The following is a 17,049-nucleotide window of genomic DNA, read 5'->3' as shown; positions in this document are numbered from 1 at the left end:
TCACTGACCTGACTGTTTGCCTTTGAAAAGCACATAGGAGCACATAGCACACCAGTGATTGCACAAATTAGAGCAGGGTCTAGTAAAGGAGGAGAGAAAAGTAGCTCTGTTATTTCCTTGTGACTTTCCCAAAGCCATTTGTGAAGGTCACTGGGTGTGTAAACAAAGCAACAATGAGGGCAACCTGCAGACACTTTTTCACATAAAATTTCTTTGCAGGATGTTTATCAGCCTAGAAGCAGGCTGCTATTAATTATATTGTATGCTTGGGAACCTAAGCACAGGGGTATCAAGGGAGTTCTGGGAATTTTACCCAGGAGATTAGCATGAGTGGATATAAACTCTTGTAAACTCTTGGCATCTTATCTGGCCTTTGGCCAAGCCAGCTTCTCTCTGCTTAATTATATTAGTTCTATAAAGGAAAAGCTTCCTTGGGTAAGAGACAAAGGAAATAAATAAAGAAAGAAAGAAAGAAAGAAAGAAAGAAAGAAAGAAAAGAAAGAAAAGAAAGAAAAGAAAGAAGGAAAGAAAGAAAGAGAAAAAGAAAGAAAGAAAGAAAGAAAGAAAGAAAATATTCGAAGAAAGAAGGTCTCAGGGTAGGTTAAAGATATGACTTAATACTCAGTAGATGTTTGCCTTCAAGTAAAAAAAAAAAAAGCAGAAAGAAAGAAGAAGAAGATAGAGTCTTTGTTAGTACGTACTGGATCTCTAAGTTGGCAATGTCGTCTCCCTGAGAGTCCTGGGAAAAATGGGGTCAATATGGGCTGAATGGTGGCTTTACAGTGCTGATGGAGGAACATGTGCTTGGCAATGTCTAACCTGGATTTCTGTCTTGCTCTGATACTTAACTGTTATGTGACCCTGAGCAAGTCAAGGTCACATAATATTCCCACCTTGGTTTTCTCACCTATAAAATATAGAAAACCACAACATCTGTGTGTGTGTATGTGTGCACACGTGCACAAGTGGTACCAGAGATGGAATTCATGGGTGTTCTACCACTAAGCTACATCTCTAAACCTTTTAACTTTTCTATTTTGGGTCTGGCTAAGTTGCTGAGGCTGGCATCAAACTTGCAATTCTGCACCATTGCTCCTGACAGAGAATCATAATATCTTATTGGGGTTGTTTTGAGAAGTGAGTGAGGTGACATATGGTTGGGGCCTGAGAATTGATTATGTCTTATTAGTTATATCTATTACTAGAAGGGAATGGTTAAGAATCTCTGACTCACCAGTTTCAAGTGCTTGTTAATGGCAGAAGGTAGGTTCTATGAGGGAGAGGGGAGTGGAAATTAAAGGCAAAAGAGCTTGGGTAAGAGTTTAGGCTGAGAGAAAGGAGAAAGCAACAGAAATGTAGGAGTTGAAAGGTGGGAGGATGGGGAGATGAGCAACAGTCACTGTCCAGGATGAATTGGAAAGGAACATTCGAGGCTGATCATCATGGAGGTACTTGGTAGTAAATGGATGGAAATTCTGAAAATCATGTTAAGTGAAATAAGACAGACTCAGAAAATCAAAAGCTGAACATTTTTTTCTCATGTGTAGAGGAAAATAAGGGAAAGAAGTAGCAGGAAAAGAGATTGAATATAGAAAAGATATAAGATCAGTAGAGTAGAAGAAGGAGAACAGGAGGGAGGAAAGAAGAGAAAGGGGTAGAAACATGGAATGAAATAAATAATATCTTGGTTCACACACATATAAATGCACCAAAATAAGTTTACACACACACACACACACACACACACACACATACACAAACATAAAATACCAATCAAAAATAAAAGAATAAAAGGAAAATCAAGGGCTGGGGATGTGGCTCAAGTGGTAGCGTGCTTGCCTGGCATGTGTGCGGCCCGGGTTCGATCCTCAGCACCACATACAAACAAAGATGTAGTGTCCGCCGAAAACTAAATAATAAATATTTAAAAATTCTCTCTCTCTAAAAAAAAAAAAAGGAAGATCAATAGAAGGATCAATAGAAAGAAGAGAGAACAGGGGTCATGAAGGAAGGTAAAGCGGAGGGGAATAGGGATTGAAATCATATTCCTCACATGTATTATTTTGACAAAATGAACCCAAATACTATGTATAATTATATTGTCTAAAAATTTTTAAAAATAAAAAACATGAAAAATCTCTAGATTTATAGTAAATGTTTACTATATCATATCAATTCATTAAACAAACATTTATGAAACTGCAGTATGCGCTAGGCACTTTAGTGAATAAAATCGGCAAAATCTGTACTGACATAGAATTTACTGGGGATAAAGAAAAGGAAAGGATCAACAAATATTTCTAGTCTTTCAGTTTTAAAGAATGGTAGGGTGCTACAAAGAGAAGGGTGATGTTTGAAAGTAGGATTTTTCTAGAGAAGGGTAAGGAGTTCAGACTTTAGGCATTTGAGGAGTCAGCAACCTTATATTGCCTCTGTTAATATCACTTTTGAATGTAGATAGCATAGTTGCAAACAAACATATCCATTTTAGCCATCTTGATATAAAAAAATCTAGAAAAGCAACAACCTGTGGCATGTTGTCTAAAACCTCTAGTAGCATATATGCTCCCTGGGGTAGAAATATATATATATATTTTGCAGCACTATTTGCCTGCGGCAACTGTTTGCATATAACAAATGAATTTAATTAAAATTAATTGAGAGCTTTTTGATTCCTATGCTTTCCAGGTAACATTTTCATTAACTCAAGCAATATTTGTGAAAGTACCTTAGAAGTTATAAAATAAATGATTCTGTGGGAGAAAACATTTTGAGCTATTGACCTGAAATCCCTGGATTTCACCTTTCTCAAGACCTAATTCAAGCAGCTCATCCTGTGTTCATGCTGCCTGAAAGAATGCAATTCTGTAAGCCAACGTTCAGCTGGTCCTCACTAGTATGGCCACACTGGTTGTTTATGGCTGGGAATTGTTCTTATTGGTTGTTGTATCTGGTCTTGTGTCATGTTGGCTATTAGATATTTAGATTATCAATCATCATTGTGGCAGGAAAGTAGAGAGAACCTGAAGTCTTATCAAACTGTTTCTAATTTCTTGAGCTCTGATTTGTATAGAAGGAAAAAGAAAGAGGATTAGAGTGTAGGGAAAGCACCAAAAATGAATAATGAGCTTATGTGAGACTAGAAGAAGAGTCCCTAGCCTGGGAAGAAGAGATGAGAAGGGCAGTGGTATCTGGGGGTCCTGAGCCAAGGAATGCTGTTCTGCTTCCAGAATGCAGACTGAAAGGTGGTAAGAGGCCTGAAAGAGAATGGCCACGTGGTGTGCTCGGTAGTTATGTCCATTGGTGGTGTTACAAAGACTTCTGTATTTCTAGTTCCATACAGAAAGTAGCAGACTAACTAGCCTCAGAGAGCAATGTGAACAGGGTAGTGAATAGGCCTCAGCAGCGGGGCCCAGGATTCTTAATCTTGAGCCAATGATCAAGAATCAGACCTACTTGTGCTCCCCCAAACATCCTGGCACTATATGAGACTCTAGAACTGAGACACAACCAACTTTGTGTGGGGAATCACGGGGCAGAGCAAAAATGCCAGGAAGGACTGGGATTAAGTTTCCCATTAGTCCAGGAGGATGGTAACCTGAAATAGAAATTAATTGGTTCTGAAAATAAAGTGATATTTATTGTGCATGTGAATTTAGGGTCATGACTCATGCCTGCAACTTCCTTTGCAATTTATTTATTTATTTATTTATTTATTTTATAATTTTTTTAAAGAGAGAGAGAGAGAGAGAGAGAGAGAGAGAGAGAGAGAGAGAATTTTTTAATATTTATTTTTTAGTTCTCGGTGGACACAACATCTTTGTTGGTATGTGGTGCTGAGGATCGAACCCAGGCCGCACACATGCCAGGCGAGCACGCTACTGCTTGAGCCACATCCCCAGCCCTTCCTTTGCAATTTATAGCTGGGACTTTATTTGCTTCTTAGTTGAACTTAGATAGTATTTTTCCAAGAGGAAATTTAGACAAATAGAAATAACCACTAGGAGACAGTTTGGGTCACTTTCATAATAATCCTTTAAGTAATAATACATATCATGTTGGTATGCTTAAACATAGCACAAGTAGTAATGGACAATCTAGAGTTAGAGAAGTTCAATCCACTAAAGAAGGAAACTCTGAGAATTAGAAATTTACTGCAAGCAATACAGTGGCCAGTGACCTAATTAACTTCTGATTTGTAGCATGAAATCTTTCCTCATCTTTCCATCTATCTGTCTCTTCTTGCACCATTTCCTTCCACACCCACATATTGCCCTATCCTGAGTATAAAAGTATGATTAAAACAACTGCAATTTCACAGATGGCTCTAATTTAGAATATGATTTACTTCTGTCGGAATCCAAGTTTATGTGGCTTCTGAGGATGCCCATCAAAGAATCAAATTTTATTTTGGAGATCGAAATGCAAAAAACTTGGAAAGGTGTGGAAACTCACTCTTGAACGTCCCTGGACACAATTCAGAGGCTGACTGAGGGAAGGGTTGAATCTTCGTGTTTAGGGGATTATTACAGTTTGGCAATGAGAAGTTGGGGAAATTGGCTTCAGGAAGAGGAAGAACTTCATTTATGTTTAGTGGAGGGAGTCGAACAATGGATCCAATTTGTCTCGGATGGAAAGGAAAGTGTCCTTTACCTGGGCCTCTTTTTCCTGGGTGCCTATGTGGTGGGCCATGGCCACGGTGATGGTGATCTGGGGGACCTTGGCCAAGGGAAGGTGGATCACAGGGTCCATAGTCATCGAAATCATGGCCATGGGGACCGTGTCCATGGGGTCCATGTCCATGGGGTCCATGTCCATGAGGACCATGTCCATGAGGCCCATGTCCATGGGGTCCATGTCCATGAGGACCATGTCCATGAGGCCCATGTCCATGGGGTCCATGTCCATGAGGACCGTGTCCCTGAGGCCCATGTCCATGGGGTCCCTGTCCATGAGAACCGTTTCCATGAGGACCATGTCCATGGGGTCCATGTCCATGAGGACCGTGCCCATGGGGATCATGTTTATGGGGCCCACGTCCATGAGGACCGTGTCCATGGGGATCATGTTTATGGGGTCCATGGCCATGGGGACCGTGTTCATGGGAATGGGGTCCATGGTGATGCTGATCACTGGAACTATGATTATGAGGGTGTCTTTGGGTCTCATTGGTGCCAAAAGGAGGGTGATGACATCTTGATCCTGGAGGTGGCAAAAATGGTGGAAAATCTCCTTCTTGAAGTGGTGGTCTGTCAGAGTTATCTTTTCCTTCTGGGGGAGGTCGGAATCCAAATTTATGTGGCTTCTGAGGATGATGATGTGAATGTCCATGCCCATCAAAGTGGTGGGGAGGGCCCCAGTGGGGTCTCACATCACTGATGTTTCTATGTTCCTGGTAAAAGAACAGAAAAATGTGTGTTATCATGTAACGCAAAAGGAGAAATTAGATGTTTAGCTTGACTTAGGGGGCAATGGCTTCCAAACTTTTGGACTTCACAAATCAACTTAAAAAGTCAGATACTAAAAAAGGGTGTCCAATTTTTATCTAGCCAAATCAACATTTAAAATGCAAACAAAACTGCCCACTAACACCATTATTATTTCACAAAAGGAATGATATCTTGACAACAAGAGTCAGAAAATAACTATAGAGTAAAGAATAATTTTTGGATGGAATATATGTTGTATTATGAAAAATTTTTGAATTATACTTAAGCTTCCTTACTTTAACATATATTGGTGAAACTACATTAAGGAATGACACCCATTTGTAGACCAGCCTTTGGAAAACTAGTGTCTTAAAACTTAGACTCTCAACAGAGTTCTGAGGGATGATATAAAATCCTTACTTCTACAGGATGGACACCTGCCTCTTTACTTTCCTCCTCATCCAGACTTTAACTTTCAAAAAAGTCTATGGAGCTGTATAAGAATATAGAGGTAACAAACCTACCTTTCCTTTTTCCTCTTCTTCCTTCTTTTCTTTTTAATTTTTAATTTTTTTGCTAATATAAAAATTACTATGAAGAACATCTTTGTGCTCACTCATAAAAAGCATAAAGATTTCTGGGATGGTTATAAAATATCATTTTGAATCTTATTTTATATACCTTTACACGATAAGCTTGAGGCCAAATAATTCCTCTTAGGTTCAACGTCTAACAATAAAAGCCAAGAATTATGAAGTCTCAGCACTGGAAGTTCTAACTATAAGGACCATTTTTATATTCATTTAAGGTGGACTGAATTGGTCATTGTACTTTTCTGCCAAATCTTGCCCCTCCCCAATTCTTGAGAAAAAATTTATACTTGTTTTGGTGTCATGCCAAAAATTTTACTCCTTTTCCCAGAGGCCTATTCTATTCTCTCCAAATCAATCTCTCTCTCTCTCTCTCTCTCTCTCTCTCTCTCTCTCTCTCTCACACACACACACACACACACACACACACACAACTCTAAGAACCAAATACACTGTGTGTGTGAAAATATTTAGTCTGGCACTGTTCATAACAAAGTGTACTCTGACAACCCACCTCAAAGTTAAAGACTTCACAGGTTACTTCAAGGTATTCTGGGGCTTCCAAGTCAGAGGCTCCTATATCATAGGACAAATCTGCTCTACAAAATCCAAAAACCTACAAAAGAGAAAGAAGTCTGTAGTGGGTGTGTGCGTTATCAAGGGGTATGAGGGTTCCCACCCAGACTTATAAACTGAGAAGGAAGAAGAGCTTTAGAAAAATCAGGTAGTAATATTATCAGACATCTCCACCAGTTACTTAGCAATCTTTCCTAGTCAACCATTGGGGAAGGTACAGGTTACAAAGGATTTCATTGCCACTTCTCTCCCATGAGTAGTCACAAACCCTGGGGGCTTCCCCATGTGTGTGGCGATTGCTCATGTCATTACTGCTTTTCCTTTAGGCCAACACTTCTGCCCTGGAGATCTGAGTTGTCAGTGCCTAGAGAAAATGAGGAATGGTTTAGAAGATAAATTTGTATGACTTTAACTGGTCCCTTGAAAGTGTGAGAAAGGAGGGAGCCAATATAAAGACAGGTTTGCAAGGAACCTGTCAAGGTAAAGAGTCTGCTGGCCCCATCCTAAGTATGAGGGCTGAACTGACTAGCCCGATGCTCCAAAGTCCCCTAAGTTCAGCCTTCAAAGCTAGACAAAGACAAGTTGATAATTCTTCTCTAGAAAACAAACAAACAAAAACCAAGCTATTAAGTATTGAGGCTCTGAGTATGGTTTTGGAGAGAGGTCTGTGCTAATCCTGGCTTCACCATTTTCTACTTGTGTGAGTCACAGGTTACACACATTTTCTGAAACTCAGACTATAAACAAGTACGATGCTATCTACTCACATGGTGAGAGGATTTAGAAAATCAGGGTAATATTATCACCAGCTTCTAATCACCAACTCTCTTGGTTCTGCACTGGTCTTTTATTACCCACACAATGATAGCTGAGTTTCTTGGATAGAGGAGGGAAGCATTTTTTTCTGGTAGCCACTGAGCAGGAATCTAAAATTAATTCAGGTTAAAATTTTGAGCAGTCAGAAAAGGAAATAAAAAATGCCTCCTCCCTTCAGCCAGAGAGAGAATGTGTTACTAAACCTCAGCAAAATCCTGGACTTGAAATTAGAATTAAAGTCTTGTGTGCACTTTCTAGCCAAGTGCCTTAGGTAAGTGATTGAAATTCTAGGCCCACTTGCCACAAAGAAATGGAGGCAGGCATTTGCTTCCCCTCAGTAGGTTATCACAAAGTTCCCACAAGACAATCATATATGCAGGGATGTTTTATAAACTGTGAGTCACCAAGCAAATGTCAGGTATCATTAATAAAATTCTCTAGTAGAAATACAGATTAATTTGTAAATAATTAGGAAAAAATCCCACTGGACTGGGCATGAGAAGAACTGGATTATAGTCTCAGCTGGGTTGTGAACATTGGCAAGACCCTTCCTTTGTGGAACCTGTTACCTCCTCACTTGTCAAATGCAATCCCTGTGGGTGTCGATGCATTGGAATGAGTGAGAGCGCATCGTAGGGGGGTCTCAATATAAGCTGGTTATTAGTTTTAGTTAAACTTTTAATTCTAACATGTTAAAAACCTGTTTTAGGGTTAGTTATATATCATGTATATTATAAAGGCATTTTCTCATGATTTGTTTAACTTTTTCCATGCTTCCGTTTCCCTATCTGCAAATCACGGACAAAGAGTTTCTACCCCATAGGGTGGTGTGTTAATAAGTTAATGTATAAAGCACTTAGAAGAGTGCCTGTCAGGGAGCAAGAACTCTCTAGATGACACTTAGTATTTCACAGACATTTGTTATACTCACTCACTTTAGGGGGTCTGGGAAAATGTTGTGTGGAGCAGTTCCTCACAGAGAAGTCCAGATAGTATTTGGTTCTTTCCCCTCCTCTCTAGAACGGATAGGAGCAACATAGTTTCAGGAACAGAAAAAGTAGAAAAAGAGAACAGTAACTATCCCATGTATTGTAAAACACTAGAATGCTTAAATCACCAATAAATGATATTTTTCTTATGGTTTTTGCCTTTTAAAAATGTATCCCATAAGTTGGGCAAAGTGGTGCATGCTTGTAATCCCAGTTGCTCAGAAGACTAAGGCAGGAGGATCACAAGTTTAAGGCCAGCCTGGACCACTTAGTGAAGCCCCATCTCAAAATAAGATCAAATTAATGTAACTAATTACATTAGTTACTGTAATTTTATTTTACTGGGATGTAACTCAGTGGTTTTGCCTACACTCACCAGGCTCTGGGTTTCATCCATAGCACAGGGAGGAAAAACTATCACGTAAGTGATAGGGTGAACACTATTTCACTGTAAGGGTTCAAATATACAGACATGATAAGAATAGTGTGAAAAATCTCTTGCTGCACCCTAGCCTCTCCTTCTCAGAGTGAGCACCACGGTCCACTTGATATATTTCTCCTTCTAGCCTTTTGCCACATATCCATGGCGACCTAAGTATTTAACTTCAGTGGGTTCATGTGCTGAGTATTGTTCTGTAACCTGCTTGTCTTATTAATATGTCTTGAACTCTTTCCAGTGCCTCTGGGTCCAACACATTATTTTTGGAATTGTATTAAATGCATTCCATTGTTGGTATGTACCGTGATCCATTTAACTTTGCATTTTTGAAATGCACAGCGAATATCAACCAGCTGCTCCTCAAGACAACTCTGGGTGGAAGGCACTTGAGTCTAGCTCCCTAAACACACCAAATGTTATGAGATTATTTCTCGCAGCCTCATAATATAACCATATAAGCACAGACAAAAAATTTTGTTTCCAAAAACCGAGAGGTTTACATACCAAGATATCTTAGTGCTTTTTCCTTCAGAAATGTTTGGGATAGGGTCATAATCCATTTAAACAGTTTCTACATAATATAAGAAGATTAAAATTCAATGATTGAATAATTCACTTAACCCTAATATGCTCTTGTCCTTCCCTCTTTCCTTTTTGGATTCTCTCTTCTCTCTTTCAGATGTCTACCCTCCCTTTCTGCCTCTCGAAAAAAAATAAAACTCTTGCAGAACAGCAGTTCTTTGTGATAGCCAAAAGGCTGCCACAGTTTCAAAGGCAGCTGGTCACTTGGGGCAAGTGGAGAGGGTTGTCAACAGTTCTTGCCTGCCAGGTTGGTGCTTGGGTCCTCACACTCTAGCTAGACATTAGTGGTGACTCACCCCTCTCGCGACTCTCTCTACTCGGTCCACTCTGAAAGAGGCAAAATCACTGTTCTCGCTTTTGAACTTGTCAAGGGCTTTGTCAGCTTGTTTTCTGTATTGCTCCGTGTCCTCAAAGAAATCCAGGATTACAGGACTGTCTTTGTTATTGCTCAGTGCTGAAGACACTAGAGAAAGAAGACGGCAATATTATAATTACAAGTGGGAAATAGGATGTCAATGTTTAGACTCCATGCGATACATAAATTCATGGTGGTAAAAGTAACAGGAACTTGCATCTAAAACATGGGCAAATCCAGGGTTGGAGAAACTAAGTAGCTTGTTGATCAATCAGCCATTCAGCAGCTGAGCTAAACCATTAGTTCTTTCTTTCCATTTGTTCTAACACTCAGGTCCCTATTGTGACCACTGTTCTGATGCCCTGCCATTCATAAAATGCAAATATTTTAATAAATTCTTCCTGTCTTTGCCAAGGAGGAAAGAGGTCTCCTTAACATAAAGTTTGGTCCAGAGAGAGAAGATACAGCTCAATCCTTTAAGGCAACCTCCTGTAGAAGTTGCTCCACTGTGGCCTATATTGAACCAGGTTGAGATTTAGCATTTTAAAAGGCATTCTGTGATAATTCGTTTTGAAAAAGCAAATATAAAGAGCATGGACTTTAGAGTCACCATGGTTGTTGATACAGTCATGCCTGCATCACATCTTGACCATGTGCCCAAGGCCATGTCATTGAACTTCTGCCTAAATTATTTTAACTCTAAAATAGAAAGCAACACAATCTTTATTTCATAGCCTTGGGTGAGGGTGAATGAAATTATTTATAAACCATCACTTTGTAAACTATAGAGTAATATATAATTTTTAAATATGAAGCCAATTGTAAATGTTTGTGGAACATTTACCACTTATGAGTGGTAAATGTTCCACAAAGCACATTATATAGAACATTTTATTTGATTCTAACAAGAATCCTAACAGCTACTACTACTATTATCTCTATTTTAAAATGAGAAAAATCTTAGGTTAAATAACTTGGCCTCAAAAACCACAGAACTAGTAAATGATGAGGTTGGGATTCTAACACAAGCAAGTCTGACCCCAGAGCCTATGTCTACACAATGTTGCTATATGGCACTTTGGAAAGCTATATTTTCTTGTATTGATTTTTTTTTAAAGGAAGATGTATCAGTAACAGAGGAAAACTGTCTTCCTTCTAGTCTCAGGAGAGTAATAATGAAGACCATGAGAACAGGGATCCTTTCTGATGTACATCATGGTATTAATATGATAAATACCACTCTATGACTGAGTTCTGTATTAATCGGAAATTTATTTAGCAATTTAACAGATTAACATACCAGAACTGGTGGTGCAGTTAAAGTCATTCATTCGGAGGTCCTGAGATTCTTTTGAATATCTTGTAACTATTACCTTACATTGCCCAATCACCTGTAAAAAAAAAAAAAAAAGAGAGTTTTGGGCTAGGATTGAGGATCAGTGGAAGAGTGCTCACCTAGCGTGCATGAGGCACTGGGTTCAATCTTTAAAAGCACCACATAAAAATAAAATAAAGATATTGTGTCCACCTAAATCTAAAAAATAAATATTGAAAAAAAGTGGCTTTTGACTCATTGCATACCACCGTCCTTTATGAGGGAACATGAAGGGAATGCCACAAACTCCTGCTATCCATTTAAACTGTTTTTGTACACACACTAAAGCCCTGGCTTCCATCCTCAGCACCACACACAGAGAAAATTGTATTTGGGGTTTTCTTCATCAAAGCCTGTCTCAAACCCTGCATTTTCTTACCTTGCTCCTGTGTGCTGCATACTATCAGAACCCAAAACCCTTAGGAAAATGAAGGAAAAACTGTTTAAATGGATTATGACCCTATCTCAAACATTTATGAAGGAAAAAGCACTAAGATACCTTGGTGCGTAAGCCTCTTATTATTATTTTTTTTTTTTGGAAACAAAATCTTTTATCTGTGCTTATTCATCTTTGTGTTTTACACCTGTGACAGAGATTCTGGCATATCAGTACCCACCTCCAATGTGCACAGCAAGACCCCCTTCCTCATTGCAACTAAGCCCTTTTGCCATTCCTGATAATGAGACCAATTTTGATGGGATACACTTACAAGTTCATAGCTTCATTGACCATAGATTGTGAGGCCTGGAAAGGATTTTGAGTCTATCTATTTCAAGACTCTCCTCTTATTGTACAATTGAAGAGACTGAAGTCTAGGAATATTAGGTGATTTTTCCTAGGGACTCACAGCTGATCACACTATCCCAAGGAATCACAAGCCTTGTTGACTTATCTTGCCTTGGGTTCCCATGAAGGGCTCTCTACAGGGTGTCACTCAAGGTAAACATAATCTTCATGAGTCTCAAGGCATAAGCTGCTCTTACTCTTTTCCAGGTTAGACCAGACATATGGTTTCCCTGTGTAAGCTGATAGAAGGTAAGTAGGATAAGAGGAGAATGGTACCCTTTATACTTACTATATCAGACGGCCGTCTAAAATGAGCTGGTATACAGTCCTCCTGGTTCCTGGACAGGACCCAACAGTCAGATTCTTTTACATCCAAGACTAAATAATAGACAGTCGCAGATCCCTGAAGAATGCCAAGAAAGCAAAAGGTGAGTAGGATGAGGGAGCTCAGGAGGTTTTTAAAATAAAAACAATCTCTTTATTTCCTAAACGGAATTCCTGCTTATCTCAGAGTCTTTGCAGATGTCCTACCTCTATGTCATTTAATCTATTTATTTGGATAAATGGCTTCAAATAGTTATTTCCAAATGTTCTTTTTAACTCATTGTAAGGTTTCTTATGCCCCCAAACTTTAAAAAGTCATCACTGAAGGGCAGTGTTGGGTAGGTGGAGGTGTTGACAATACAAGCCTCGAATGGTAAGTGGAGATCGCCATATCACCATGTGCAATCTGCTGTGGTGGTGGTGTCCTCTCACCCAGCTCTCTTCCTGAATCTGGACTTCTGACCTTGATTTCAACTTAAATTCTCTTCTCTTACAGATCTGCTTCCTCTCTCAACTTCCCTCTTCTTTGTCAGAAGCTATTAATTACTTACTGCTATAGGCTCTAGTTTAGAAAATGTGTACAGGCTTTGCTTTACCTTGGCTACACAGAAATCAAGCCATCAATGGTCTTTCTTTGAAACGTTCTCATGTGTTTTTTTAATTCTCTTGCTGAATTCCAACTACCTGGGTCTGACCATCATTTCTTCGTTCCTGAACACATGAAATAGCTTCCTACTTCACTTTCCTGTCACCTTCTTACATCTCTCCAGGCACATTGTGTTCTCCTGTTCACCCCACTGCCACGAACCCATACTGCCACTCAGAGGTAGCACCATGCCCATTCATTCTGTGCCCTACACATGTGGCAAAGACCCTGAAATGAAACTGATGATCATTAAATTACTTGCTGATCATGAATTGCTTGTTGTTGATGATCATTACATTGCTAAACTCCTGGATTTCTATTCTCTGCATTCTTCAGCACTTTCCTAACACCTTTAAAAGGGTATATTACTCTGCTCATCCTCTGTAGTAGTCCATAGTGACCTCTCTGATTTCAGTCACTCCACCAAAGAGAAGGTAGGTTATTATATTTTGCAAGAAGACTTCATTGGCCTTCCATAATCTCTATCAGCCAATCAAATCTACTTCAAATCATCATATAATCTAAGTGAAGTCTTGTTTAAACGTCTTCAAGATAAGCTCAGTCTCTTTTCCAACTTCACATTGAATTCTGGCCTCTCCAGAGCCCGAGGAGAACTTCTGGATCACACCCCTTGCCCTGCCCAGCCTATTCAATTACTCCCTAGGGCCTCCTTCTTTGATTCCCTGTCCACCTTGATGTACCTGGAATTCTCTTGAAACGCCTTTCTCCAGGCCTCTTCCTATTCACATCCTACCCATTCTTCAGATTCAACTGAAGTCTTCTCGCACCCAAGCTTAATAGCTCTCCTTTCACTGAAAGTGCTCCAAATCAGCACTTGATCACTAAATACATCCTTTGTTACCCAGTTTACCTTTGTGCATCAGAAGATTGTTCTTTCCTCAAGGGCAAAGCCTGCCAGTTAATTCTGATTTTTCTCTTGAAGCCATTTGCATAGTCCTTCTAAGTGCTTACAGATTGATCCCTAGTTAATCTATTCCAATAATAAACGTGGAGTTGGAAGGAAAAATAAACAATCTAGAGCAGCCACAGAAACTAAACAGAAGACCCTGACTGAAGCCATTTGTTGTGCTGAGGAGCTAGAGTCTCATTTGCCCTGGGGCATGGTCTCCCAGCTCAGCTCTGACATGGGCGATTTCTCACCACTGTGTCCAAGTGGGCATCAGCGACCCGCAGCAACTGGAAAAGATAGCCATTCCGTCGCCATTTATTGATAAGGTCTACAGCTTTCTCAGCCTCAGGCTCGACAGCATTGCAGTCGGTGGGACTCACAGCACATGAACATTGCAGTGAGATCAAAAGTAGTAGGGCAGTGAGCACCTTCATTTTGCTACACTCCCCCTGCTGTGGTCTACCATAGCAGAGAATTTATACAAACACACAATTGATGAAACTTTATACATTTTTGTTGTGCAACTGGGAATGTTCACCTTGACCCCTGTTTCAAATATCTGTCAACAATCTGTAAATGATTAGTGGATCCTGGGGACAGAAAGCTGAGACATGCCACTGGTAATCCAGTAAAACCATTATCTACACAAATCTGGATTTTTTAAAAATTGTACATATTACAGCACAACTTCTCATTTCTCTATACATGATGTAGTATAGCACTATATGTGCAGTCATACATGTACCTAGGGTAATAATGTCCACTCATTCCACCTTCATTCCTGCCCCCTTGTCTCCTCCCCTTCCCAAATCTGGATATTTTTAGTAAGTTGCAGATCCAAAGTCTATTTTTGACCTTAAGCACTGCCAATGTGTGTGCCCAGTGGTGAGGTTTGTGCTAAGGTAATTTTTCTCCATCAGCCTGTCAGTCTCAGCCAGTCAGTCCACCATCAGCCCAGCCCCTCTTTGAATTATGGCACTAAAACTCAGTAGAATGCAATCAGTAGATTTTTTTTTAGTTGTCAATGGATCTTTAATTAATTAATTCACTAATTTATTTCCAGGGCTGAGAATGGAACCCAGTGCCTCCCACATGCTAAGCAAGTGCTCTACCGCTAGAATTCTTTAAAAAGAATCCTTGGTAATACGTTTAGTAGTTAACATTATACAAGGAATTAACTTCAGGTAGAATAGCATGATTAATGGACAGTGGCCTTGGAGTCAGATGTAAATTTCTAACCCTAGCTCTGTCACTTTCTTATTGTGTGATACTGTGTTAACTCCCAAACTTCTCTGATTTTTAGTTTTCTTCACTAATAAAATGAGGATTAATACTTCTTTGTAGGCTTATGTGATAGTTAAATAAGATAGCACGTATAAAGCAACTAATACAAATCTTGGCACAGACTAGGTGCTGAATAAATGATGCTATGTGTTATTATTAATGCTGTTTATTAGGGTGCCTGGGAAGAAGTGGGGAGCATTCCTATATCATCCCAATTCTCTGTGGCTCTTAAAGCATGCCAAACAGAACTGGTTCATGTGCAAGAGGAGAGGGGTGAGTACAGGAGTCAAGCAATTGAATACCTGTCCCCTGTCGGGAGGGCTCAGCATTGGAAGGCAGGGCTGGGATACACCTGACCCCCTGCCACTAACCCTCCAAAGAAACCTATATACCTATGTGGAACCTTCATACCTGCAGAGGCCAGCCACTTCTGAAAAGACTAACGGGAATCAACTTCACTTCCCTCCCTACTACCAACGAACAATCAGAAGACAGCATCTCCCTTCCTCCCTGTACTTTCTCTACAGTAAGGTTCTACAGCAATAGTTCTGAATCTTGATTTCATATTAGAAATTCCCAAGGAATTTAAAAAGAATCCTGGGATCCAAGACCCTTCAAAACAATTCAATCAGAATGGATCTGGGTTTGGATAGTTTTTAGATTCCCAAGTAATTCCAGTGTGCAGTCAAAATTGAGAATAATTGAGCATCCAGATAGAACTGAATCAAGTGAAAGAATTAGAAGAAAGAAAAGGGAGGAGTTATATGAAAAATAGACTTCACTTCCAAGGGTCACAGGTTGGTTTAGTGAGTGCTAAAGTGGAAGAAACATGTTTAGGATAATGTTCGAGACTGAACTTTTAGTGTGAACAACAACTGGCTTTTAAACAACCAAATGGGACCACTATAGTATAACTCAGAAGGATAGAAATACTATGGAATCTGCTGTAGGTATCCTTAAGGGCTCCAACCCAGTGGGGCAGGGGGAAACTATTGATTAAAACAAAAACAGTTTTTGTTCTAATGAGTTGAGCTCCTTAATCAAGTCTTTCACCCAATATGGAGTGCCTGGGCAAATCCGATGCTGGAGTAAATTAAGGGATGGGAATGAAGGGACTGGGAAAAAGGAAGGACAGTTTATGCTTTCCCTACAGTACTGTTTTGCTGAGATTTGGGGGTACTTACAGGACCCAGGCATTCCCTACCCCTGGCTTTATTGAATATTTAAGACATACAGTGCTAACGATGCCTTTCCAGTAACTAGGGAAGCTTCAGGTTGAGGTGTCTCAGGGAGCACAAAGTGTATGTTCAGTTCTGAGAACTGTCAAATGCTCTAGGCATTGACATTGGCTTTGGGAAAGCTTCCCAGATGGTCTAGAACCAGAGAATGGCCTTAGATGTGATAGAGGAAGAGGAGTGGAGGTGACTTCACAGGATGGCTTTTGGGGCAGACTGAAATACACAGATCTTCACCTCCACGGTCTCGTTCTGGCATTTAGGTACTTTCTAGGTGTTTTAACTATGTTTTCAGGAAAAGTCAGCTAACAGAACTTTCATTCTTTTAAGATTTTTTTTTTTGCTCATAATAGAATACACATTCTTTGCAAAAAAAGAGTATGAAAAGTACAAAAAGTATAAAGAAAATTCATCTCAAATTCCACTACCCATGAGAAAAATCAACTATAACATAATTTCTTTATAGAATGTTTTCTATTTGGATATATACAACACAGATTTTTTTATGTTGTTGGAATTATTCTGTACATACAGATTTTTTTCCTTCACTGTTGTTAAGTATTTATTTACTTATAACTTAATTTTTCAGGTATTAGTAGAAACTATATAACATTTTAAAGTATTGTTTTGGGTATTTTATAGGATTTTAAATATTTGGGTTATTCTAATCATATAATTTTTAATTTTAAACATAAACCTCACATAAAATAAA

At 39.4% G+C, this 17,049-nt stretch overlaps 1 protein-coding gene across 1 annotated transcript; it reads right to left on the bottom strand.

Moving 5' to 3' along the window:
- Positions 1-4,017: 4,017 nt before the first annotated feature.
- On the bottom strand, positions 4,018-14,310 carry Hrg (histidine rich glycoprotein). The gene is made up of 7 exons (XM_040268279.2): positions 14,070-14,310; positions 12,228-12,341; positions 11,077-11,167; positions 9,718-9,884; positions 8,347-8,427; positions 6,534-6,635; positions 4,018-5,392 (listed from the first exon to the last, which is right to left on the bottom strand). Exons 1-7 carry the CDS (start codon positions 14,250-14,252, stop codon positions 4,406-4,408), a joined length of 1,725 nt encoding a protein of 574 aa, XP_040124213.2. The 5' UTR covers positions 14,253-14,310; the 3' UTR covers positions 4,018-4,405.
- Positions 14,311-17,049: the final 2,739 nt, after the last annotated feature.

Source organism: Ictidomys tridecemlineatus, chromosome 3 (assembly GCF_052094955.1).
Source record: "Ictidomys tridecemlineatus isolate mIctTri1 chromosome 3, mIctTri1.hap1, whole genome shotgun sequence".
Taxonomy (NCBI): Eukaryota; Metazoa; Chordata; class Mammalia; order Rodentia; family Sciuridae; genus Ictidomys; species Ictidomys tridecemlineatus.
Note: the sequence above shows the minus strand (reverse complement) of the source record. Positions and strands in the feature narration are given on the sequence as shown.

Coding starts and splice junctions, on each gene's coding strand:
- Hrg (XM_040268279.2), bottom strand. CDS start 14,252: ATGAAGGTGCTCACTGCCCTACTACTTTTGATCTCACTGCAATGTTCA. Junction 9,885..11,076: donor TAACTGCACCACCAGTTCTG/GTATGTTAATCT, acceptor TTCTTTCTCTAG/TGTCTTCAGCACTGAGCAAT. Junction 5,393..6,533: donor GTGAAGTCTTTAACTTTGAG/GTGGGTTGTCAG, acceptor TTCTTTTACCAG/GAACATAGAAACATCAGTGA.